We start from the raw sequence: 25,640 nt of genomic DNA on the forward strand, positions 1-25,640 counted from the left end.
CCCCTAAATACTGAATTTAGGGGTGTGTTTAGGTCTGGGAGGGCAGTAGCCAATGGTTACTGTCCTTGAGGGTGGCTACACCCTCTTTGTGCCTCCTCCCTGAGGGGAGGGGGCCACATCCATAATCCTATTGAGGGAATCCTCCATCTGCAAGATGGAGGATTTCTAAAAGTCAGAGTCACCTCAGCTCAGGACACCTTAGAGGCTGTCCTGACTGGCCAGTGGCTCCTCCTTGTTTTTCTCATTTCCCCCTGGACTTGCACCAAAAGTGGGGGCTGTGTCCAGGGGGCAGGTATCTCCACTAGCTGGAGTGCCCTGGGGCATTGTAACACGAAGCCTGAGCCTTTGAGGCTCACTGCTAGGTGTTACAGTTCCTGCAGGGGGGAGGTGTGAAGCACCTCCACCCAAAGCAGGCTTTTGTTTCTGTCCTCAGACAGCACAGAGGCCCTCACCACATGGGGTCAGAAACTTGTCTCTCAGCAGCAGGCTGGCACAGACCAGTCAGTCCTGCACTGAACAATTGGGTAAAATACAGGGGGCATCTCTAAGATGCCCTCTGTGTGCATTTTTTAATAAATCCAACACTGGCATCAGTGTGGGTTTATTATTCTGAGAAGTTTGATACCAAACTTCCCAGTGTTCAGTGTAGTCATTATGGAGCTGTGGAGTTCGTTTTTAACAGACTCCCAGACCATATACTCTTATGGCTACCCTGCACTTACAATGTCTAAGGTTTTGCTTAGACACTGTAGGGGCATAGTGCTCATGCACCTATGCCCTCCCCTGTGGTATAGTGCACCCTGCCTTAGGGCTGTAAGGCCTGCTAGAGGGGTGACTTACCTATGCCACAGGCAGAGTGAGGTTGGCATGGCACCCTGAGGGGAGTGCCATGTCGACTTAGTCATTTTCTCCCCACCAGCACACACAAGCTGGCAAGCAGTGTGTCTGTGCTGAGTGAGGGGTCCCTAGGGTGGCATAAGACATGCTGCAGCCCTTAGAGACCTTCCCTGGCATCAGGGCCTTAGTACCAGGGGTACCAGTTACAAGGGACTTACCTGGGTGCCAGGGTTGTACCAATTGTGGAGACAATGGTACATTTTAGGTGAAAGAACACTGGTGCTGGGGCCTGGTTAGTAGGGTCCCAGCACACTTCTCAGTCAAGTCAGCATCAGTATCAGGCAAAAAAGTGGGGGGTAACTGCAACAGGGAGCCATTTCCTTACACTAATCCTTCCATTTCAAAAAGTTACCCTGTTCTTTCCTCATCAAGAATACCCCAGGAGTTGTCCCCCACAGATCCGTCTCTTTGGGCTACATGTAAAAACGATGTGGGTTTCATGAGCATGGAAGCAGTTAAGATACGCGTTAAAGAAGGTACATCCTTACCCCTCATTCCACAATACACATTATTCCCTGAAGATGAGGAAGGGCTTTTTTCCGTAGTACAGGACCTCCTTGATAAGGGTGTGGTGAAGGAGAGCTATGGTAGTCTCTGTAATAGTCACATACTTCCCGTCATTAAAAAAAAAAGTCCTACTAGACAACAGACAGAATTTAGATAGGTTATTGACCTGCGAGTTATTAACAAGATATTAGTACCACAATACCCAGTTGTACACAGGATGTCACTACACTGTTCACATGATTTCACCCATTGCCAAATGTTTCTCTGTAAAAGATTTAAAGAATGTTTTCTTTAGTATGTCCATTGTGCTCTAAAAAGCCAGTTGGACACTTTAAAATCACCAGATGGCAATGTTCTTTTACAATACATTGATGAACTTCTCATTGTACCTGACACTCTTGAACAATGTGAATAGGCCACATCAGAATCACTGTCACATTTAGCCACACATGAAGAGAAAGGTCTCCCTATCCAAGTTGCAATATTGTCAACAGGAGGTGTTCTATTTAGGGCACCTCCTGTCGAAGGGGGGTAGAAGACTTGACTCACAAAGAATATCAATAATTTACAATTTACAATGCCCACAAACATAGAAAGATGTTTGAGGTTTTGTAGGAAATACCTTATATTGCAGATAATGGATACCTAATTATTTCCTCATGGCGAAACCTTTGGTTGCCCTCACTCTCAAAGATGTACATGTACCAACCACTTGGAATGAAGAATGTGAAAGTGCCTTCTATGAATTGAAAAAGGCTTTGTGTAATGCACCTGTGTTAGGCACCTCAGATTATCAGAAACCATTTACCCTATTTGTACATGAAAATGAAGGTTGCAGTCTTGCATTATTATTTTTTATAAAGAAATTTTTATTGATTTTGCAAGAAAATAAAACAATGATACATACATGTAACTAGGCGCCAACGGGCACCTAACGGTGGTCAAACCCATCGTCCCAGACAACACATTGGGAGCGCAAGTTATATGTCGCCTCGTTGGAGTATCTGGTGAATGTCTCACTCCCGTTAGGGGGGGGGGAGGGAGGATGCACGCTGGCCCTCCCTGATGTAGTGCTGTTCAATAATGTAGGGAGGATACATGTTGCGGCCTCCCACTTCCCCCATACCTTGTTATATTTGTTCGGGCATCCTCTAGCCTCATATACAAGTTTTTCACGTTGTGCACACCAATCCACCCCTCGTCTCCATTTAGTCAATGCCGGTGCGCCTTTGGCTTTACAGTCAGCCATTATATCCCTTTTGGCCACTAGGGATGCCACCCCGAGGAAGGTTCGATCCGCTCTTCTCATTCCGATATCTGCCATGATCCCCAACAGGAGAGGCAGTGACGCCATCCCTATGTCTACCCGCAAGACCCAGGAGATCTCCCGCGTGACCTCCCTCCAGTAGGTTGCTATAGCCGGGCATGCCCATACCATGTGGAAGAAATCAGTTTCCGGGTTCATACATCGGGGGCAATCGGCTGTGGGTCGAAGACCCGCTCTATGTAATTTGGTGGGTGTAAGGTAAGCTGTGTGGAGGTAGTAGGTCTGTATTAATCGGAGGTGAGTCGCCATCGTTAAGGTTCGCGGGGCCATCAGTGCCTCGTTCCAGTCCACCTCCTCCATAGGGCCCACTCATCCCTCCCACCTCTGGTGAAGCCCCCCCAGGGAACAAGCAGTGTTGGCAATCAAGGTGCCGTACATCTGGGAAACGCCTCCCTTGCCCAGGTTCCCCATCAGCGCCTTCGCCTCCATAGGGCTATATTCAGGTACGTTATCTCCTGCCTGGACATGTATTAGTAGGGCGTGGCGGAGCTGGAGATATTTATGGAATTGTGTCTTGTTTAGTGAGAAGAGTTTCTGGAGGTCTTCAAAGGATCGTATGTGTGACCCGTCCCAAACGTCGCCTAGTGTGGAAATACCTATGTTGTCCCATTTCTTAAATCCCTCCAGGCCCACCACCTTCCTTAAGTGTTTCCCGTGCAATAGCGGGGTCTGCTGGGTGAGGCGCCCCCACCACCTTGACACCTTCTGGGCCGCCCGCCATCCCAGCAGTATCACCTTAGTCACATCTGGTACATCTCGGGAGATCGGGCCTCCGTACAGGGCATCAAAGATCCGTGGGTAGCTCAGCGTCTGGAGTTCCAGTCGAAACGCCGGGTCTGTCCATCCACCCCCCATCCAGTCATTAATCACGAGCAGGTTCATCACAAGGTGATAGTAATGGATGTTGGACAATCCCAACCCCCCATCGTAGACATCTCTCTGGCAGGTTTTGAGCGCCAGTCAGGGACGGGTGCCATTCCATATGAATTGGCGCGTTAAAGAGTCCATCTCTCTGAACCATCTCATGGGAATAGGATGCGGGAAATTCTGTAATAGGTAGAGAAGTCTGGGGAGAATCATCATCTTATAGAGTGTGATTCTTCCAAGCAGGTTAAGGGGGAGGGTCCTCCAACGCTGGAGGTCATTTTTGATTCTTCTAGTTAATGGCGTGATGTTGAGTTCCCATGTTAATTCAGGGAGCAGTGAAACATGTATTCCCAAGTATTTAAAAATGTTTCTCCGCACTGGGATGTTTTTTTGCCAGTCCACACAATCCCTGGAATGGTGGAGGGGGACCAATAAAGATTTACTGGGATTTAGAGTCAGTCCTGAGGCCTCTGGGAAGAGGCCTCGAATTTGTAGAATGCGAGGGCCACTCTTGGCCGGATTAGAAATGTACAATAGGACATCATCCGCGTAAAGTGCCACACGGTCCACTGGGCAAACAGGCCAAGACCAAGACCTCAATCAGAGGGTCCTCTCGCAGCAGCCTCTCCAGGGGCTCTATTGTTAGTGCAAAGAGCAGAGGGGATAGTGGGCACCCCTGTCGGGTGCCACGGCCAATGGGGAATGGGTCGGAGACCACCCCGTTCACTTGGACCCGGGCTATCAGATTAGAGTAGAGTAGCCTCACCAGGCCCCTGAATTTGGGTCCGAGTCCGTTTCTTTGTAGAACGTGATCAAGGTAGGACCAATCTACCGTATCAAAGGCTTTCTCAAAATCGAGCAGAAGCAAAGCCAAGGGGGTGTGAGACAGGGTCTGGTAGTGCTAGATGTAACCGCCTAATGCAGTGCCTTGTGCTACGGGTAGGCATGAAGCCGCACTGGTCAGGGTGAACCAATGTGGGCATTACTTCCCTTAGTCTGGACGCGAGGATTGAGGACAGCACTTTGATCTCAGTATTCAGAAGTGAGATGGGCCGATATGCCGAGCAATGTTGCGACGGGGGCTGGGTCATGGGGATCACTACAATTGTAGCTTGGTCGATCCCGGGGGGGAAGCGGCCCTTCCGCTCAGCCTCCTTGTACATACTAAGCAGGTGAGGGCCCAGAATATCACTGCATTTACTGTATAGTTCTGCCGGGAATCCATCCGGCCCTGGGGTCTTGCCCTATGCCAGGCTGGCAATCGCGTTGGCAATTTCCGCGAGGCTGATCGCCTCGTCCATCCAATTCCTAGCCGCTTGGGAAACTTTGGGAAGAGTTACATCATTTAGAAGGGGGGATTCCCTTTCAATAGTGGGTAGGGGGTGCTCTGTGTATAGGCGTGCGTAATAGGAGGCAAAGCTTTGTGCGATTTCGATGGGTGTTTTAGAAAGAGAACCAGAGTCCTCCATGATTTCAGGTATAATTCTATTCACTGACAAATCTTCTTCTCCTGAACATTTTGATTCTGAGATAGATGGACATAGATATGATTTGAGGAATAGGGTTCGGGTGAACTGCAAAGAGACTTAAAGGAAGAAACAGTCCCAGGAGGGACTGCACCCCATGCACCCCATGCCGGTGGTCAAGACCACCAACGTCTGGACCAGTACATAAGCTTGCCAGTGAAGCTTGGAAGTAAGGGACACTCTGAGGAGAAAAAGGTAAAGAACAAGAAAAAAACAGGGTTTCGTAATATTTGCTGCACTGCTTTTTATTTGTTCACTTATACAGTATTGGTGACTTTTCTATTACTTGAATGATACAAAATGTTCGCCTAACGGCAAAAAGGGCGGTTTGTGAAAAATGTATTTCTTAACTTGGCGTGAGGGCTCCATTTTATCCATATGTTCTGTGCTACGAACAAAAATTGTATGCCTTCATCACCTGTTTAATTTCATTTGTTACAGATGTGAAACTTTGTAGATGTGTTAAACCACCTTATGTTCTAGAAATGTTAACTCTGTCTTTTAACATTCTGTCATTGTGGTTTAAAGGTGCTACAGGAAATGTTTGCTTGAAGGCGTCTGGAAATTGTGACGCATGTATAGGGTGGTAAAGTGGGGAGAGGTTTTTTGCAATAAAAGACATCAAAGGCTAAGGGAAAGGTCAGTTGCTTTGGCCAAAGAGTTCCATTTGGATACTCTTTGGAGGTGACCGCTGCAGCCAATAAAATGCTATCTTGAAGCATAATCCGAATCCTTGAATTCTATCTTGTAGAAGTCCAGCCTCTTAGAGAAGAGACTCGTAAATGTATTTCACAGGGTCTAACTCAGGGGTGATTTTGCCAGGTCGAATTGGTAGTTTAAACCTGTGAATAGGCTGCAAGGACAGCACTGAGGCATGTTTTTAAGGGGGTACTTAAGCGGGTGACAAAATAAGTGCTGCAGATCTTCTAGTAGCATTTCATTTACTAGCCCTGGGTATATGGTATACTACTTTACTGGTGACTTTGAAGTAAATTAAATATGGTAATCAGGTGTAAGCCACTGTTACCATGTTTTAAGGAGTGAGCACAAGCAAGTTAGCACTGGTTAGCAGTGATAAAATGAACAGAGTCCTAAGACCAACAAAAGCGAATTCAGCAAAATAGGAGGGTAAAAGGCAAAAGGTTTAGGGGAAGACCATTCTAAGGCTGAAATGTCTAACATATTGTTAAGATGCCATTGTGAATTGGCCATGACATGCCCAATTACCTATTAGTAAAAGTGCAAAGAGGGCACAGTATTTTCTATTTGTGCTAGCTGTATATAAGTATTTCATGATTCCTGAACACTGGAATTTGTGTAAGCAAAAGTTTTGTCTGAAAGGGAAATAACAGTCAATACACAGTCATGGTGATCTACAGAAGCAAACCTTTATTTGATTTAAGCCCGGGGCGGAAACATACACAAAGGGCAATCTGTTTTAATGCTTCATCTTGCTCAAGTTGAAATGCCATCTATATATGTTTGAAAATACATTGCTTTCCATCATAATCCCTAATTCATTATTGATGCACAGCTGCAGAATGCAATCATCATAGAAAGGCAATTACATTTCAAAAGAAAAGTCCATCAGCAAAGCAAATATACAATGATGACACCCCAGGGGTCATGCTCACCATGTTACCTCAGCCTCAAGGCTGTTGTTTGAAGCAAACATCATTCCAAATGCGCGTGGCATATCCTCCTCTATAAGTTGTGTCTAGGTTACAAATCACAGAAGCCATAATTCCAAGCATATGTCACTCATATCTAACCTACAAAAATACTATTCTCACAAGTGAGTGCTCTGGAAGGATGTTCATTGCAAAATAACCAATTATTTTCTTGGGTTTCTCAAAGTTCAAGATTACAATACATACACAGACTTGAGATAAGGTGGCCTTGTGTGCCTACGCTCTTGCACCAGCATTTTATATTTAACTCAGCAAGACAAGAAAATGTCTTTGAAAACTATTCTAAAAGTACAATTCAAAATGGAGAATCTATTGCTAATGTTTGAACATTGGTTCAAATCTATATGTCTATATATTTTTTCTTCTTTCACAAACAACACTTTTGAACTTTGATCAAACGTTAGTCCCAGCACCACTTAGTCTATCTTTATTTTGCGCAGCTCTTCAATGACAACATCTTGCATTATTATGGTATGTTGGTCATGGAATCAGTGGCACATATAATAACACATAATTCATTGTATAGTAAAGGTAGTTGCAAGAAAGGCATTCCTTTTCTACTGTTGCCGGGATTTGTAAACATATCCAACAATTTGAGACAGACATTTCCCTGTGCTATAGTCTTTTGGATGATGATCCGAACCTTCTGTACCCATGTTCAGGGCTCTGTACAGATGGATAATACATTTCATACAAAAATGGCAATAATGGTCAGTACAGTTGTTAGAGCAAAAACAAGTGGGATGGAGAACACTTTCTTCCATATTCTTCTACTTAAGTCTTTCTTCGTAACCAGAACAGCCTTTGCTCCCGGCCTCAGGATACCATGTCTAGTGACAGTTTATTTAGGCACACAGTTTATGGTCATTGATATTTAGATCCAGTACCTGTGATAGGTCCCCCACTGTTGGGTCTGGGGACATAGTTGATACTGGAGGTTGCTTGGGGTGCAATCCATTGAAGTCTGTAACAAGCTTGTTCTGTCAATGGTCGGGGGCACTGTTGTCAGATACTGCACAGGTGGATGAACTATCAAGATGGACTTTTAGCAGCTTTTACTCCCTTTCTGCTGTTTTGTCAACATTTAAACATGTAACATTTAGGCCAGTCCTGAGGTGTTTTTATTTCCAACACGTCCAGTATTTCTTTTACTGTCCATTCGTCATTTTCCTGAATATTTACTATCTTTATTCCATCTGCAGTAAATGTAGAACAGGAACGTACGTGCCCATTGAAAGAGTAGCTTGTCATTTCTAGTGTCTGTTGGGCTGGGGATGCACCATCTCCTGTTAATTGCTCTTCCCCTTGCCTCAACTTCAAAATTTCATCCAGGTCTATTAGGCATCCTTCTTCTTCTGTGATTTCAGGTTGTATGGTGCTGTCTTGCTGCTGAGGGGTGGTGGGTGTTGCTGTAATTCTTCCACAATGATTTTGGCAGATGGTGGCAGTGCTGCTTGCAGTGGCACCCTCCTCAAGTGACGCAAACAAATTAAAGTCCTGTTGGTGCATTTCACAGTTGTCTGTGTGGTCAGTGAGACTTACAGTTGTTTCTTTCACCAGGGCTGGAGACAGTCAGGTCTCTGGAAATGGTACCCTTCACCTGCTGGTTAATGGAAGCAAAACATTTTAGTTACTGCAAAACGATAGTCTCTCATCAGTTAATTGACCTGGCGGTTGCCATTTCTCTTTTTGACATTCTGAAAAGCGACCATTGGTCGATCAGCAACTACGCCATTGGGCTTCATTTTTGTTTTGTCTCACATCAGGCTTTGTTCTCCTGCTCAAAATTGCAATCAGCAAAGCATCCATCCATGTAAATTGTTTTTCTGCACATATCTCACAGTTTCAAATTCTGAGCACGTTATTCTTCCTTCCCACCACACCCACTGCTTCTGGGCGATAGGCACAGTACCTTGTTGTTTACTCTTAGAGCTCTGCACACCATACAAACCACTGTTGCATCTTTCCTAATGTTCTTGTGGACTCAAAGGATGATCATACAGTTCACAAAGTCATCTCCACCGGTGCATCCGTCTGCGCCAAGGTACTGTCACTGGGTAAAGATACTTATCTGGTCAGCCTGCATTGTATTTCTGCTTCGTTTCCTCTTATTAAATCATGTGTGTCAGTCACAGACCATTACACTTGAAGCTTTAGGTGCACCAGTTCCATAACCTCATTTGAAAAAGTGACCCATTGTCTTTCACTTGAGTACATTGAACACTTTGCTGTCAACATAGTTGCGAGTATTCATCCAAATCCTTTCCCTTTCTTATTACTTATTATTATTTACCTCCAAGTCCATTATCACCTAACAAAGCTCCACAAAGCGTGTTCTTTTATATCATCTGATGTGAAAATGGAAATCAGCCCAGGGTTTTCCAAAAGGTGAAACTATTCTTAATATCACAGCTTCAGAATCCTTATGAATGTTAAAATGCAATGCTGCAAAGGAAAATAACTTCAGGGTGGCTTCCTTCAACCTCAAGTCTTTATTATTCATGGCAACATGATAGAAGTACCCTGGTCACTATTAATTGTGCCTGGGAAAACCCTGTAACAGATTATATTAGAACTGTTATTGCCAAAGAAAACTCCCATTGTTAAATGGAGTACACAAATCAATAACAAACAACAGAGGAGAGATAAACTCTTCTGGTAGGACACCACCATGTACTGTGCAAAGGTATTTATATTCTCTAATAATACTACTGACAAAATTATACTGTTGACTGAGGCATTATGCCTACTTATATTTCATACATTCCTCCCTACGTAAATGGCATAAGTGCTTACCAAATCACATATTTAAATCAGTGTAAATGCAGCATTGTTATTTTCTGTTTTCTGTGGGACCACTGCCTGCTCTGAAAAAATGTTACAACTTCAAAGATGACACCAGGTGTAAACATAGGACCCTCAGACCCACTCTTCTGGGCCTCCAAAGGACTCTCACAGGACTGTCCCCCTGCCTGTGGCCTGTTGTGTACTTCAGAGGACTGCCGTCCTGTACTTGTAGGATTGCCCCGCTGCCTGAAGCCTGCCTTGTGCCCTCGGAGCCCTGACCTACACCAAGACGACTGCCCTGCTGTTGAGACCTGCTTTGCTTCTTGAACCTAGGGTCACCAGAATGACTCCAAGGGCTAGTTGGTTGGCCTCCTGATCTCCTCAAGGACAGAAAAGGCTCCAACCATATTGAACCCACACCTGGATCCATCCTGCATGAGTCATGACCCTCCAAGTGGTTCCTCTTCAGCTCTGGGACCTTGGAACTGATGCTAAAGGTGCCCAGATAGCCCAAAACTAAAACTTAGGACTTTTTCATCCAAAAGTGCCCTGAGAACCAGGTAGAGAACGGAGCCTACCTGTTCACTTATCTGCCCAAGGTGCATTGCCTTTCAGCCTGACTTTGTGGTAGCTCCCACTACACTCATCTCCGTAGCAGCAAATACTGTTAAGCAGCTCCTTACAGAAGGTGTATCCAACCTTGTGGAGCCTTTGTTGGCTACAGCCTGCAGTTTAGTACCCATTGGATATTTTCAACTTCCAAAAAAGAGACTAAGGGCCTCATAACGAGTACGGCGGTCCACGGATCGCCGTACTAGTGGCAGCGGTCGGACAGCCGCAACCTTGGTAGTCCGACCACCACATTACGATGCTGATGGTCAGACTGCCAGCACACCGCCGCCTGTGCCAGGATCAGGGATCCTGATGGGTTGGCAGAGGTGAAAGTTGTGGTCATCCCTGGCAGTGCCGAGTTCAGCACTGTGGTGCTGATCACGATTTTCCTTTACACTAGCCTTTTCATGGCAGTGTCACTGGCATGAAAAGTCTGGTGGAAAGACAGAGTTGGGAAACAACAGAGCCCCTGCACTGCCTCTGGCATGGGGAGCGCAGGTGCCCCCTATCAGCAAACTCAGAATGTGCACTGTTTACTGTGGCAGACAGTGCACATTCCGATGGTGCTGGGGCACCGTCTGTACGAAGGCATTGGCTTTGGCTCCCTGAGGGAGCCAAGGCCAATGCCGCCCTACTGTTTCTACCAGCCAGCCTGACGGAAACATCATAATACAACAGTGGGGAGGCCGCCATTTTGGCTGCCTCCCCACCTTTGTCAAAGTTCTTAATCAGGCCCTAAGTCTGAACAAAGAAATCTTCAATGCATCTTCGTCCAGCAGCTCCTCCTCAGACACCGCCGGCTGCCTTACCCCGCTGACCTTTATTTTCTCAAACAGTTATTCTCAACATTTCTTCTAAACCCAAAAGTAAGCAGAGACCAGGCCCAACCCAACTTGTGTATCCGAACCACTATGGTCACCCATTACTTTAGACTGCCCTGGTCTCACATGACTAGATGGTCACAGCTGGTGCTTTGATCTTTTAGGAGCTAGCTTTTACAAAAAACATTTTAAAAATCATACTTTTGGTTCTACAGATTGGATTTGTGTTGTTTTGACATCAAATAATTTAATAACATTTACTCTGTTTTTCTAAATGACTGTGAGAATTCTCTTTTTTTTTGCTTTTATTTTATTTTTTATTATGTCAGTAAAACCAATACAGTAAACATCCCATTCACATCCTCCACAACCTCATGGTTCCCCCCTGTAAGAAAGTACCCTCTTGTTGGCAGGGTTACCCCCACTTTTTGCCTGTTGTCAGTATGTTTTGACTATGTGCAAAGGGATCATGCTTACCAGACCCCAGTGACTGTGCTCTCTCCCTTTACATTTGGTTGCTTGGACCTCACATAACCCACATTTGCCATACTGGTGCCCCCTTATAAGTCTCTTGGTACTATATGGTACCCAGGGCATTGAGGCATCAGGGGTACCCCATGCGCTGCAGCATATATTGTGCTACCCATGGGAGCCCATGTAAAATGTGTCTGCAGGCATGCCATTGCAGCCTGCGTGAGAAGGTGCAAGCACCCTTTCACTACAGGTCACTGCAGCAGGTCACTGTAGGTCACTCTTATGGGCAGGGGCAGGGTGCAGGTATCTGTGTGTGAGGGCACCGTTGCATAAGCAGAGGTGTCCCAATGAACTCCAGCTCCATTTTCATGGACTTCGTGAGTGTGGGGAAGCCATTTTACCCGTGTGCTGGACATAGGTCACTACCGATGTCCAGCTACATAATGATAACTCCAAACCTGGGCATGTTTGGTATCAAACATGTCAGAATCATACCCCAAGACTGTTGCCAGTATTGGTTTTATGATTCCATGCACTCTGGAGGCGCCTTAGAGGACCCCCAGCATTACTCCCACCATCTTTCTGGGGTTTTCCAGGCAGCCCATGTTGCTGCCACCCCTCAGACGGGTTTCTGCCCTCCTGCTGCTTGACCAGCTCAAGCCCAGGAAGTCCGAACAAACGATTTCCTTTGGAGAGGGGGGTAACACCCTCTCCCTTTGGAAATAGGTGTTACATGGCTGGTGAGGAGTGGGTAGCCTGTGCAAGCCACTGATATGCTTTGAAGGGCACATTTGATACCCTCCTTGCTTAAACCAGTCTGCACCGGTTCAGGGACCTCCAGTCCCTGCTCTGGCACGAAACTGGACAATGGAACGGGGAATAACCACTTCCTTGTCCATCACCACCCCAGGGGTGGTGCCCAGAGCTCCTCCAGGTGGCTACTTGATTCTGCCATCTTGAAATTAAGATGGACAGAAGCCTCTGGGAGCATCCAAGTGGCCAGGGCAGGCAGGTGACGTCACAGCCCCCTCCCGATAGGTGGTCACCTTGCTAGGTGAAGAATCCACCTTCCAGCGCTATTTAGGGTCTCCCTCTTGGCTGGGTCCTCAGATTCGACATGCAAGATTCCAGCAGGACTCCTCTGCATCATTTACTTCGGCTTCTGGCCACTGGAACCATAACAGGAACCTACAATCTGCAGCATGAGCGACGACTCCCCTCTGCAACATTGTTTCTCCAGCTCCACCCAGCAACTGCAACACTTACCTGGCTGTGCATCCTCTGGGGGTGGCAAGTCTTCAGTCTGCACCAAGAAGCAAGAAGGAATCTACCTTGGAGTGAAAGAGTAACTCCCCTGCATCCGCAAGCACCGACTGCAACGATGACTGGCTGCGTAAATCTCCTCTCCTCCAGAGCTGTGTGGATCCTGCATCACGGGTGGTAGTCTGAAGTGGTCCCCTTGACCCTCTCTATCAGCTGTCCAATAGGAGACAGTGAGCCCTTGCCTTTCCACACAGGACAGTACCCCCATGCACCATGTCTTTTGCAGCTACAAAGGCTTGTTGATTCTCCTCCAAGGGATCTTCAGGCTCTGTGTATCCCCTGCCCCCAGCACTCTTCCCTGCAACACACAGCCCTCTGTGTGCTTCTCCTGCGACGTGGGACTCCTTCCAATGTGTGCTGTATGGACCTCACCTCAATTCCTGTGCTTGCTGCCTGTGGGTCGCAATATGGGGGTTTCCTCCTCTTCCTGTGACTCTCCTCATTGCTGAGGTCATGCAGGACTCCCCTCCATGGGTTGAGTCCCCCTGGACCTTGCTTGTCCCCGGCAGCTCTGCTTTTCTTCATCCACAGCATTTGTCTTTGCCAAGGCAAGTTGGTGGTTCTTCCACACCACTCACAAACTGCAATCCTTCTTCCAGCGTGAGACATCAACTGCATCACTCCAGGAACTCTTCAGCTGCTCCAGTGCTGCACTACAGACTGTCTTCATCCACCGTTGACCTGGTCCTGCATTCACAGATGGGTGGGTAGTGGCTCCTGCCACCACCAGACACTCCAACATGAATGGACTTGGCCCCCTTCTTTTCCAGAACTTCCTCTTCCAGGATCCTTCTTTGGTTTGGTTTCTTGCAGTCCTGTCTGGGTCTTGCAATATTCTTCTCTGAAGTCCTTTTGGTGGGTTTGGGGAGAACCAGGTACTTACCTCTCTTCTCCTGGTCGCTGGGGGGCAGTCTGGTACTTACCTTGTGGGTTTCCTAGTTGCTCCAGCTCCCCCATACTGATTCCACTTCCTTGGGTGGGGACCCGACTTTCACATTCCACTTTCTTAGCATATGGTTTGGTCCCCCCGCTCCCTCAGTATTTTCTATTGCTTTCACTGTTTTCTATTACATTCTTTGCTAATTCCTAATTTCTAATGTGCATTTAACAGTGTGTTTTACTTACCTCCAGTTGGGGTATTGCCTATGTAGTATTTTAGTATTTGTGTCACTAAAATAAAGTACCTTTATTTTTGTGACACTGTATTGTTCTTTCATGTGTGTAAGTGCTGTGTGACTACAGTGGTATTGCATACATTTTGCATGTCTCCTAGATAAGTCTTGGCTGCTCATCCACAGCTACCTCTAGAGAGCCTGGCTTCCTAGACACCTCACTAATGGGGGATACCTGGACCTGGTATAAGATGATAGTACCTTAGGTACTCACCACACACCAGGCCAGCTTCGTACAACCCCAATAATATGTCTTCTCAGTTACATGAACAGAGTCTGCACGATGAATTCACCACACCACAAGTACTTCCTCTCATCCGGCCCGTGATTCATAGTCTTTTGCAAAGAAAGTGTTCATCTAGGTATCCCCTCTTAATTTGTATCTTTAACCCATCTTCCACATAAGTTTTCACATTTCTTCCTGCAACCTCTCCCTCTGTGTACTTCCTTTTCAATGGTTCTGCAGTATTCCACCCCCAACTCCCAAGTTTGGTGTGTTGGAAGAGACCCAGATCCCAATTGTTTAGTAATGTCATGCTTAGCTATCATATAGCCCACGTTAGCAAGTCGTTTTTGGTAATGTGAATGGTCCACAGCACCCCATATTCCAAGCAATGCTTGGAAAATTCTACAAATATTGAAGAGAGTGGTAGGTACTCATTTGAAGGATCTTTGGGCCAGATGTAGCAAACGTTTGCGACTCGCAAACGGGCCGATTCGCAATTTGCGACAGTGCAAAATCGGAAATGGGATGCAAAAAGCCCATTTCCGACTCGCAAAAAGCGTTGGGACCCGTTTGCGAGTCGCATCCGTTGCGACCCCATTTTGCGACCCGCAAATTGCAAGTCGCAATTTGCGAGTCGCAAACCTCATGCAATTGCAACTCGCAAATTGCGACTAGTCGCAAAAAGCCCAGTTTGCATGTCCCATTTACCACTAACTCAGAGCAGGTGGTAACCATTACCAAAGTATAAAAGGGGACCCAGAAGGCATCTGGGTTACTCAAGATGGCGGAGATATACCTGATAGCAGTGAGGAGGAGAGTCTACGCAGCCCAGCAGAGGAGGAGGAGGGGCCACAGACAGGAGAAGATATATAGAACCAGGCAGACTCTTTTTCAGCAAACTGAAGAGGAGATCTATGACAAATACCGCCTTAGCAGCGCAGCCATTCTAGAATTAATAGATTTACTGAAACCACAGCTAGAACACAAGACTCTGCGTGGCTGCGCCATCCCTACGCATGTGCAAGTGCTACGCGCACTGCACCTCTTGGCCTCAGGGAGCTATCAGGGGGTCATTGCCGTGGCAGGTGGGGTATCCCAAAGTGCAGTGTCAAGGTTCCTCAGGGCATTCCTAGATGCCTTAGTCACGCACATGTCTCACTTCATATACTTACCAAGGAATGAGGCAGAAATTAACAGCACCAAGCTGGACTTTTACCGCATTGCCCACTTTCCTCATGTCATAGGGTGTGTAGATGGGACACACATTCAAATATGCCCCCCTGCTAATCTGGAACACATTTTCCGCAACAGGAAGTGTACCCACTCACTCAACATACAGGTTGTTTGTGATGCCCATTATGTCATCACGGACATCGTAGCTAAGTTTCCTGGCAGTACCCATGACTCATACATTTTTAGGTATAGTGGGATACATCAACGCCTGGAACGTGGGGAATTTGGAGACGGTTACCTCCTAGGTAGAGCCACAGACACTTGCAGACATACACACAGGTCACTGTGCACGACAATCTGGACTTCCTAACCGTGTACTTTTGTGCCCAACAGGTGACAGTGCATATGCTCTCAGGCCTTGGATCATGACTCCGTTTTTAACACCCAGAACTGAATCAGAGAGGCAATACAACAGTGCGCATAAGAGGACCAGGAACCTGATCGAGCGCACCTTCGGACTGCTGAAGGCAAGATTCAGATGCCTCCACCGCAGTGGAGGCGCCCTCCAATACACCCCCATTAGCGCTTTCAAAATTGTGGTCGCATGCGCCATCCTCCACAACATAGCCACCCGACGTGGGCTACCTCTCACCCCTGCAGACCCAGATCCTGATGATGAAGAGCAAGAACAACCACATCGCCATCATGGGGATAGGAGTCTAGCTAATCAAGGCAGACTGAGACAGGACCACATTGCAACGCAATATTTTGGACGGTACGTGTCAACTCCCACCATACTCACCTATTAACCATTTGTTAAGTGGAACAAAAATAACTGTTTTATTAATGTCATGAAGAAACTATATACAAGTTGAAATTGTCCATGGGCAGGAAAATGCCAACCAGTAATGTGGCACATTAACGCCATGTGCCACATTAATCTGTCCTGGCTGTTATCTATGATCTCCTGCCCCTCCTGCCAGCCTGGCTGGTCCCTGCTGCGTCCATGGTGCTGTGCCTACCACTCCTCAGCACCCTACTGTGAGTGGCAGAGACACTGCTCACTGTTGAGCCCTCCTCCCAGGTGTATTTGTTAACTTCCTGGCTGTGATGTCATCATCATGTGCCAGGAAGTGTTTCCAGGGTGTTCTGGTATGCTTTCTGGAGTGTTCTGCTGCATCTGCAAGCAATTTTGAAGGTATTCGCAATTTGCGACACCCACTCGCTAATTGCGAGTTCGTTTTTTGCACACTCGCAAACAGCGACCTCGCAAACTGCGGACTCGCACACAGCGTTGCGAGTCCGGCTGCGAGTCGCAAAATCGGATCGCTTTTTTTTCTGGCATTCCAATTTGCGACTCGCATTTTGCGAGTCGCATCAACTCGCAAAATGCGAGTCGCAATTTTTATTTTTGCTACATCTGGCCCTTTGTCCTGTTGGGGTCTGTGGATAGAACGGTACCACCAAGAAGATGGGGCTTAAACTGACGAGTTAGGGCTTTCCTTACAAATTAGAGGATTTTGATTATCACTCATCTGTAAATCATGTGTCCAATTATCCACATTAACCTTCATTAAAAAAAATTGGTTTTCATTGTTTGTGGTCTAGAGCCTAAGACTCATTGACAGTTTTTTCATGAAGCATATATACTATATGAAGATCTAGATTAGTGTTTCCTAAATGGGGTTAGAGGTTTGAAATATCTTGTAAACTGTGAAGAAATCAACAAGTGAATCAATAATTGTTCTGCAATAGATTTGGGACAGTCCCTTAAACAATAGTAAGTTTTCAAACAGGTAGCAGTATCAGTGGTTTTCTCAGTAACTTTAACCAATTTATGGGAATGTATATTATTTACATTGAATTAAGTGAAAAAAAACAAAATTATTTTGGAAGAAACATTATATGAAAAAAGAAACTTACTATTCTTGTACAAACTGTAAATTTACATCAAAACCTTAGCAATTTGTTTGCATCTTTCAGTGATTTGGAATTACTGCTGCACTATTCTTAGGTTGCCCTCAATCTTGTCTTTGTTACACCTGGATATGTTGCTCTTCCTTTAACAAATGATATATTTAGTTCAACAAATTATTCTACCTTTAACATTCCTGAGAATGTACCTGAATCTTGTCGAATTGTTTTATTTGTTTACTGCAGAAATAAATAAACGTCCTACCTGACAGAGGTTGTTTGTGGCCTGCGCTCCTCAGACTCCATTACACAATGCGAATGAAAGTCCAGGGGCAGGTTCGAGCTCTGTCCCGTCTTTCTCTTTCTAACACACTAGGAGATGGCAAACATTGACATGAGTTCCAACACTATCCCAACACAGAAACCAAAAGGTGCATGAATTAAACTGGGGGCTGCACTAGGCCAGACTCCCCCTGGTTGACATTGTGAATACATTGACTCATTGTGAAGTCATTTGAAGTCACAGCAGTCCTATGACTTTCAAGGGTTGGAGCTGATGTGGGCAAATGATTCAACTTAACTGTCCACTTTCTAGAGTTATTCAGCTTTGGTGTAGGCCCTCTTCCATCTCGTTCTCTTAAAAAGCTAGCTCAAAAAGGTGGTCGAAAGTTTATTTATTTTGTATGGTTTCGTGTGATGTACTCATCTATCAAATAATCATATTTTATAGCACGAGCAATACTACAAGGGCAGTGGAGAAAGAAGTCAAGAGAATGAGTGAGGGAGAGCTGATGAAAGTTTTGGAAGTCGGCAATGATAGGACTAGTCATCTCTGTTGTAGGAGGAGGGTCCACATTCTGGAGGTGACATGTGAATACCTGTGAATACCTGTTTTGAGAGTCAGTTTTCCTGGCTTGAGGAATTTCTAGTGCGATGCAAGACTCGCAGTAGAATTACATTCGCAATCACAAGTTTCTGTCCCTTTTATCTTTTATCCAGCGCTTGCACAGCATTAAGTCTGGCTTCAGAATTTCTATCTTGAATTTTGTTTTTACGAATTTTCTATCTACATTCATTTTTTCTCGATGCTAAAGCTACTTACAAATAAAGACAGTTTGGGAATAAGCACTGTAACAGGTGAGAGCAGTCTGCGCATACTTGTGTCCACTCACCTTTATATCTATTGGTTTGGAATCTTTTGTAACTGAGTTGAGTCTTTGTGTTGTGTTGTCTTCCTTCGTCCATGGTGTGCAAGGTGTTCCCGGCTGACTTCATTTTTGATGAATCCGAGCCTGTTGCTGTTGGAGAATGTATTGCTTGTAATATTGTTATAGCTTAACGACCAGGGAGTGCAGGGGAACTCTGGAGGGTATATAGCGGCTAGATAACCTGCTTTGAGCAAGTGGATGCCGCTCTGCTTGTTTATGACGTCAGCATTTAAAACAACACACACACTTACTAGCATAAGCTGAGCGACTGAGCCTGGTCTTCATTTGTGAAACTAATCAGTGAAGGGTCCAAAGTTATTCAGAGGTTACATAATTCCAGGTTTTTAGAATACCGAGGATGTCTACTCTTGATTCCATCTCAGGCTTCTATCTTTCACCACCAGACACTTCCTGTCTCTTTATCTCATTCTTGCAGCTTCGTATTCATCCCTGCTATTTCTCTTTTTTCTCTTCACCCATAATTTTTTTCTCCTTTTTGTTTCTTTTTGTGCCTTTTTGGCTGGCTTTGGGTCAAAGTTTGTTAACTAAATACAATTCACAGTCCCCGAAAAAGAGTGCCATGCACACCACCAGCAACCAACCGCTCAAGTTACAGAAGGGTCTTCTCCATCATTGTCTTCCACTTGTCTGTTAAAGGGATGTAAAAACAGGATCATGCATTGCTCATTTCCTAGATCTGCTTTAATAACGTGGATCTCTCTCAGTACAGCCAGTACTTAATTTGTAAATAAAAAGGTGCCGGTGCCCAAAGCTCTCCTCTTAAACACTCGGATACTGCAATTACATGTGCGAGCACTGACTACTGAGGCAGAGTAATCTTGAAGCCATCTCCAGCCTCTTTAATCCATTTACAACCACTCCCTGCCCCTTCAGCTCACTCTGCAGCTTTCTGCTTTCTCCCTTTGTGATGCTTTTTCGATTTTCTCTTCCTCCGTTTTTCCCATATGCGTCTTTTGCTCGCAGTAAATGCTGAAGGCAGAAAAATAAGCGATGGCCCGTAAAGTTAAGTGCCGGTGCTACGCACCGGAAACAATAAGCACAAATTAGGCACTGAGCACAGCATTGACGGAGTTCTACGAAGCACATTCCTTGTTGTTCATGGCTTTCTTTAGTTTCCAGCTCCTACAACAACTACATCATATTGTTGCTTGTGTTAATGTGTATTTTTTGAGTACCACAGCATCTATTTTAATGTCATATAGTTGTTCAGTTCGAAATTGTCACCTATCAGAATCATGAGTAGCTGATGGGGGTGTGTGCATATATATATATATACAGAGAGCAGCCATATGTAGATCAGTCTTGGCTCTGCTCCAACAGGTATAGTCTAATCCAAATTGCCAATCTAGATGCCCTCCAGACAGGACCACAAAGACCCAAGACTAGTTTCAGACAATTTAGGCCTCATCAGTAAATTATAGATTGAGCCCTCTGACAAAGTGAGGAAAGAGACTCATAGCTGGGCATTCTTGTCACACTCAAGGCCTCCTATTGCATTAAAGAACAAAGGGGGTCATTCTTCAAAAGGCTCTTACCGCTGGTCAGAAGTCCGCCATTCTACCGCCGCGGCCGCGGTAAACTGCCACGGGCATTCTGACCAAACCGCCAAAAACCCGACATCCACGGAAGGCCGCCTCATCAGCGGTCAGCGATAAACTGGAGATGGCCAAACCTCCACCGTCACGCCAACACAAACACGCCCATGCCATTACGACCCACGAATCCACGTGGCGGTCTTTCATCCGCGGTATTCCATTGGCGGTACACACCGCCGTGCTCAAAATACACACACCTTTACAAAACACAGCCACATTGGACAATTCCAAATACACACACCTGATACACATACATACACCACTCCCACACATCCAATCAACTATAAAACACACACCCACATCACCCACAAACCCCCACTACTAGAATTTCGGAGAGAAGGCGAGAGAGAGAGAGAGCACAGCTATCGACAAACCCAACACACACAGGAACACAACATCATCACCCACACTACATCCACGCACAAAACACCACACACCACCACACACACCACACTCATCATCACAAACACCACCCCACACCACCCCATGGCACCCCAAAGACACCCCAGGTTCTCGGACCAAGAACTCAGGGTCATGGTGGAGGAAATAATAAGGGTAGAGCCCCAGCTATTCGGCACACAGGTGCAGCACACCACAATAGCTAGGAAGGCGGAGCTATGGCAAAGGATCGTCGACAGGGTCAACGCTGTGGGACAGCATCCCAGAAACCGGGAAGACATCCGAAAGCGCTGGAACGACCTACGGGGGAAGGTGCGGTTGATGGTGTCAAGACACAACATCGCTGTGCAGAAGACTGGCGGCGGACCCCCTCCCACTCCACCCGAATTCACAGCATGGGAGCAAGAGGTCTTGAACATCCTGCATCCTGAGGGCCTCGCTGGAGTAGGCGGAGGAATGGACTCTGGTAAGTCTAATCTCAACTACTTCACCCCCCCTATCCACCAGCATACCAACCCACACCCCCGTCCTCACCCCCAACCCCCCAGCACACATCCTCCCTGCCAATGTCTCACCAGCACAACCCACCCAACACAACCCCAATCCCTGAATGCCACCACAAACCATGGACACCCATCACCTAAGCATGACCACTGCACATATCCATCCCCCCTCACAAACCACCCTCACAACTCCTCCCACAAGGGAATGCCAGCACTGGGGGACAAGGGCACCCACAAATCGCACGCCATGGCACACACAGAAGCAATAACCATACTCTTTTACCCCTGCAGGGCCCGAACGCCAACACACCGGCCAGGAGGGTCCAGATTTGTCCATCCCGCCCCCAGAACAGGCCCCCAGTGATGATAGCAGCTCTGTCGACCTAGAACCTGATGACCAGCCCGGACCATCGGGGACCTCTGGACAGTCGGTTCCCCACACACAGACACTGGCCATAGCAGACCCAACCCCCTGTGGGAATACCAGCACAGCTCCCACCCAGCGGGCCCATGCCTCTGTCTCGCGGACGCGTCAATCAGCGGTGTGTCCGCCTCTACAGGGCACCCAGGATGACCCACCACCTCAACAACAAAAGGGACCTGGGGGCAGTGGTAGTGGGCACACCGTCCAGGGGACAGAGGCCCGGGGAAACAGGGCAACTGGGAGGGCTGCTGTGCGAGAGGGGGTTGACCGGCCCAGGGAACCCACTCTCCAAGAGGCCCTCACCACCATCATGGGAGCATACCACCACTCCCAGGAGACGATGGCGACGGTACTGGCCAGGTTCCAGGAGATCCAGGCACAGCAGGAGGAACGGTACATGGGGTTCAGAGACGAACTCAGGACCATCGGTACCGCAATGGGGACCATCGTCCTGGCCCTCAACCAGATAGTCACCACATTGCGGGACCATGTGGCACCCCAAAGGGCCCCTGTCACCAGCCCGGACGACGAACAGCCTACCACCTCCGCCGGCGCTAGTGGACAGGAGGCCTCCACACCACGACAGGCCACCAGAACCCCACCTCCTGCTGAAGATCAACAACCCCGCAAGCGGAACCTGAGATCACACAAGAAGACAGAGTAGGATGCCAAGACCCCCGCCAGCATAAGATACCCCCTGATGTCATCCCACTGTCCCACATTGTCACCCTGTCCAACCTTGAACTGCCCCTGCTCCATCCTTCCACAGGCATATGGGCAATGCACCTGTGCTACTGAGAACTGGACTCTGCCATGGACATTACTCCACCCCCACCCATCACCGTTTTACTATCATGGACCTATACGCAGCACTTTAAATAAATCACCAATTGCACTTCAAATGTCAGGAGTCTGCTTGTATTCTTTACAAATGTATTACACATAACGGTGCAATAATGTTCATTTACATTGTGATGACAACATACCAGTGTCAATAAGCATTAGTCCATGGGCAAACAAAGCAGAGGTCACGCTGTGGGTCATACAGCTCTGAAAAGGGAAGGGAAAGTCAAAAATCAGTGAAAAGGAACTGGGGGGAAACACAGAAAGTAGAGATGCAGGAGGCCAGAAGTAAATGTAAAATGGCGTGGGTGATTCTTACCTGTGTGCTACTGAAAATACTGTTGTATAACTGTGTCCCTGTTGTCCGTGTCGTCCCCGTCGTCTTCCTCCTCTTCACTCTCCACAGGCTCCACAGCTGCTACAACACCACCATCTGGACCATCCTCCTGCAGGAAAGGCACCTGGCGTCGCAAAGCCAGGTTGTGAAGCATACAGCAGGCCACGATGATCTGGCACACCTTCTTTGGTGAGTACATTAGGGATCCACCAGTCATATGGAGGCACCTAAACCTGGCCTTCAGGACCCCGAAGGTCCGTTCTATAATCCTCCTAGTTCGGCCATGTGCCTCATTGTAGCGTTCCTCTGCCCTGGTCCGGGGATTCCTCACTGGGGTCAATAGCCAAGGCAGGTTGGGGTAACCAGAGTCACCTATTAGCCACACACGGTGTCTCTGTAGCTGTTCCATCACATAAGGGATGCTGCTATTTTGCATGACATACGCGTCATGCACTGACCCCGGGAACTTTGCATTTAGATGGGAGATGTACTGGTCAGCCAAACAGACCACCTGGACATTCATCGAATGGTAATTTTTTCTATTTCTGTACACCTGCTCATCGTCTTTTGGGGGTACTAAAGCCACATGGGTCCCATCAATGGCACCAATGATGTTGGGGATATGTCCAAGGGCATAGAAATCACCCTTCACAGTGGCCAAATCACCCTCCTCAGGGAAAACAATGTATCTCCGCATGTATTTCATCAGGGCAGACAACACTCTGGACAAAACCTTAGAAAACATAGGCTGAGACATCCCTGATGACATGGCCACTGTTGTCTGAAAAGACCCACTTGCCAAAAAATGGAGTACTGACAGAACCTGCACCAGAGGGGGAATCCCTGTGGGTTGGCGGATCGGGGACATCAGGTCTGGCTCCAGCTGGGCACACAGTTCATGTATAGTGGCTCGGTCAAGTCGGTATCGAAGTATAATATGTCGTTCTTCCATTGTCGACAGGTCCACCAGCGGTCGGTACACGGGAGGATTCATCCTTCTCCTTGCAAGTCCCAGCGGACGGTGCCTAGGAAGGACAACATGGAGCACAGAGTCAAGCAACCCACAGGTTCGTTCACACAGCTTGCACAGTACACAAATCGCTATGCATTGAAAGGCTTGTATGAGTGGCAATGCAAGGCCTAGGCCTGTGTGACGCAGTAGAAATTAAGATATGGGGGCCCTTGAAATGGCGGCTGCCTGACCTGTGAAGTGTGACAGTGGGATGTGAGGTCACTGCGCTGGCGTGGCACACCGTGGCGGTAGGCGGTCAAAGACCGCAGCGCAAAGCAGCATTGGTTAACATTGAACCCTATGGGTCTCAGGAGCCAATGACGATGTGCGTCGGCGGTCGCGGTACGCACCGCCGCGGTACGCACCGCCGCGGGCGTGACCGCCATTTTCTATCTGATTAATCACTCGAGACCTGATCATCCACAGGAGAGGACCTATACTGCAAGTGCTGCTGTGACCTCGGTCTGGAAGAGACAATGGCTGCTGCGACTGGGGAAAGGGCCCCTGCCTTCACTTCAGAAGAGTTGGAGAAACTTGTGGATGGGGTCCTGCCCCAGTATGCGCTACTCTACGGTCCTCCAGACCAACAGGTAAGTCCACTGGGTGCACGTTGAATGGGCTATGACTGGGTTGTGTATGGTGGATGTAAGATGGTGGGGTGGGGAGCGAATGAGGAGTGCAAGGCACGACAGATGAGAGCATGTGCCACATGGCAGGGTTGGGGAGGGGGGGGCAATCAAATCTAACATGCAGAAAATGTTGAAATTTTCTTTCCCACCCTGTACATGTCAAATAGGTCAGCGCCCATCAGAAAGTCGACATTTGGCGTGCCATCGCCAAGGAAGTCCGGGACCTGGGGGTCCACAACAGACGGGGCACCCACTGCCGAAAGAGGTGGGAGGACATCCGCCGCGGGACCAGGAAGACCGCCGAGTCACTGCTGGGGATGGCCTCCCAACGTAGGAGGGGTGCCAGTCGAACCTTGACCCCCCTGATGTCCAGGATCCTGGCGGTGGCCTACCCCGATTTGGATGGGCGCGTGAGGACATCACAGCAGACATAAGGGGGTGAGTACCAGCACATTCTGCTATCTTTACACGCAGTGGAGGCGTCTGGGTGGGGGAGGAGGGCTGTGGGTGACATTAGGCCAGGGCGCTTTCTGTAGTGTAGTCCCCTCCTTTAGGCATGGCCCTGTGCCCCCGCCCCCCACCTCTGTAGGGTGCCAAGTACAGCAATCCATGGTCCAGCATCACCCATGTGCGCATTTGTTGTCCATAGACCTGTTGGCCTAGTCACAAGTACTGAGTAGTGTACCCCGATTGCGCGGCGTAGTGCATGAGGCTCCTGTGTCTGTCCTCTCCGCCAACGGTGTTGGCAATGCATGCACTCAACCTGTTTTTATTTCTCCCCCCACCCTTTTTCTTTATCTTCTTGTGCATGTGTGCATTAGCATCATCAGGCGGAGGAGAATTGGCATCAGAGCACGAGGGAGCTGGAAGTCACAAGGCCCCGGTGGGCCATGGTACAGACACCGAGGTCACCAGTGATACGGAGGGCGAGGGGAGCACCACAACGGGGACCCGTGGTGACACCAGCGACACCGACACGTCCTCGGAAGGGAGCTCCCTAGCGGTGGTGGCAACATCCGGGCCCCCCGCCTCTACAGGTACAGCCGCCACCCAGCGCACCAGCTCCGCCCTCCCAGCAGCCCCTCATCCTTCGCTCCGTGCCCGCTCGCCCAAGAAGGCGGGCATCTCCTTCGCCCCAGGCACCTCAGGCCCTGCCCCTGTTACCTCTGCTGCCCTCAGTGAGGAGGTCATTGACCTCCTACAGACCATCATTGTTGGGCAGTCTACCCTTTTGAATGCCATCCAGGGGGTAGAGAGGGAGGTGCATCGGAGCAATGCATACCTGGAGGGCATTCATTCGGGTCAGGCTGCCCATCAACGATCGTTCACTGCTCTGGCCTCAGCACTGACGG

At 47.9% G+C, this 25,640-nt stretch overlaps 1 protein-coding gene across 1 annotated transcript in view; it reads right to left on the bottom strand.

The window, feature by feature from the left end:
* LARP1B (La ribonucleoprotein 1B) overlaps positions 1–25,640 on the bottom strand; it is a 229,387-nt gene that overhangs the window by 66,117 nt on the left and 137,630 nt on the right. The window contains exon 8 of the mRNA XM_069205824.1: positions 17,583–17,689. Coding sequence (XP_069061925.1) covers positions 17,583–17,689 — 107 coding nt within the window. The remainder of the gene's footprint in view (positions 1–17,582; positions 17,690–25,640) is intronic.

The sequence above is a fragment of the Pleurodeles waltl genome, chromosome 1_2 (assembly GCF_031143425.1).
Source record: "Pleurodeles waltl isolate 20211129_DDA chromosome 1_2, aPleWal1.hap1.20221129, whole genome shotgun sequence".
In the NCBI taxonomy this organism is placed as follows: domain Eukaryota; kingdom Metazoa; phylum Chordata; class Amphibia; order Caudata; family Salamandridae; genus Pleurodeles; species Pleurodeles waltl.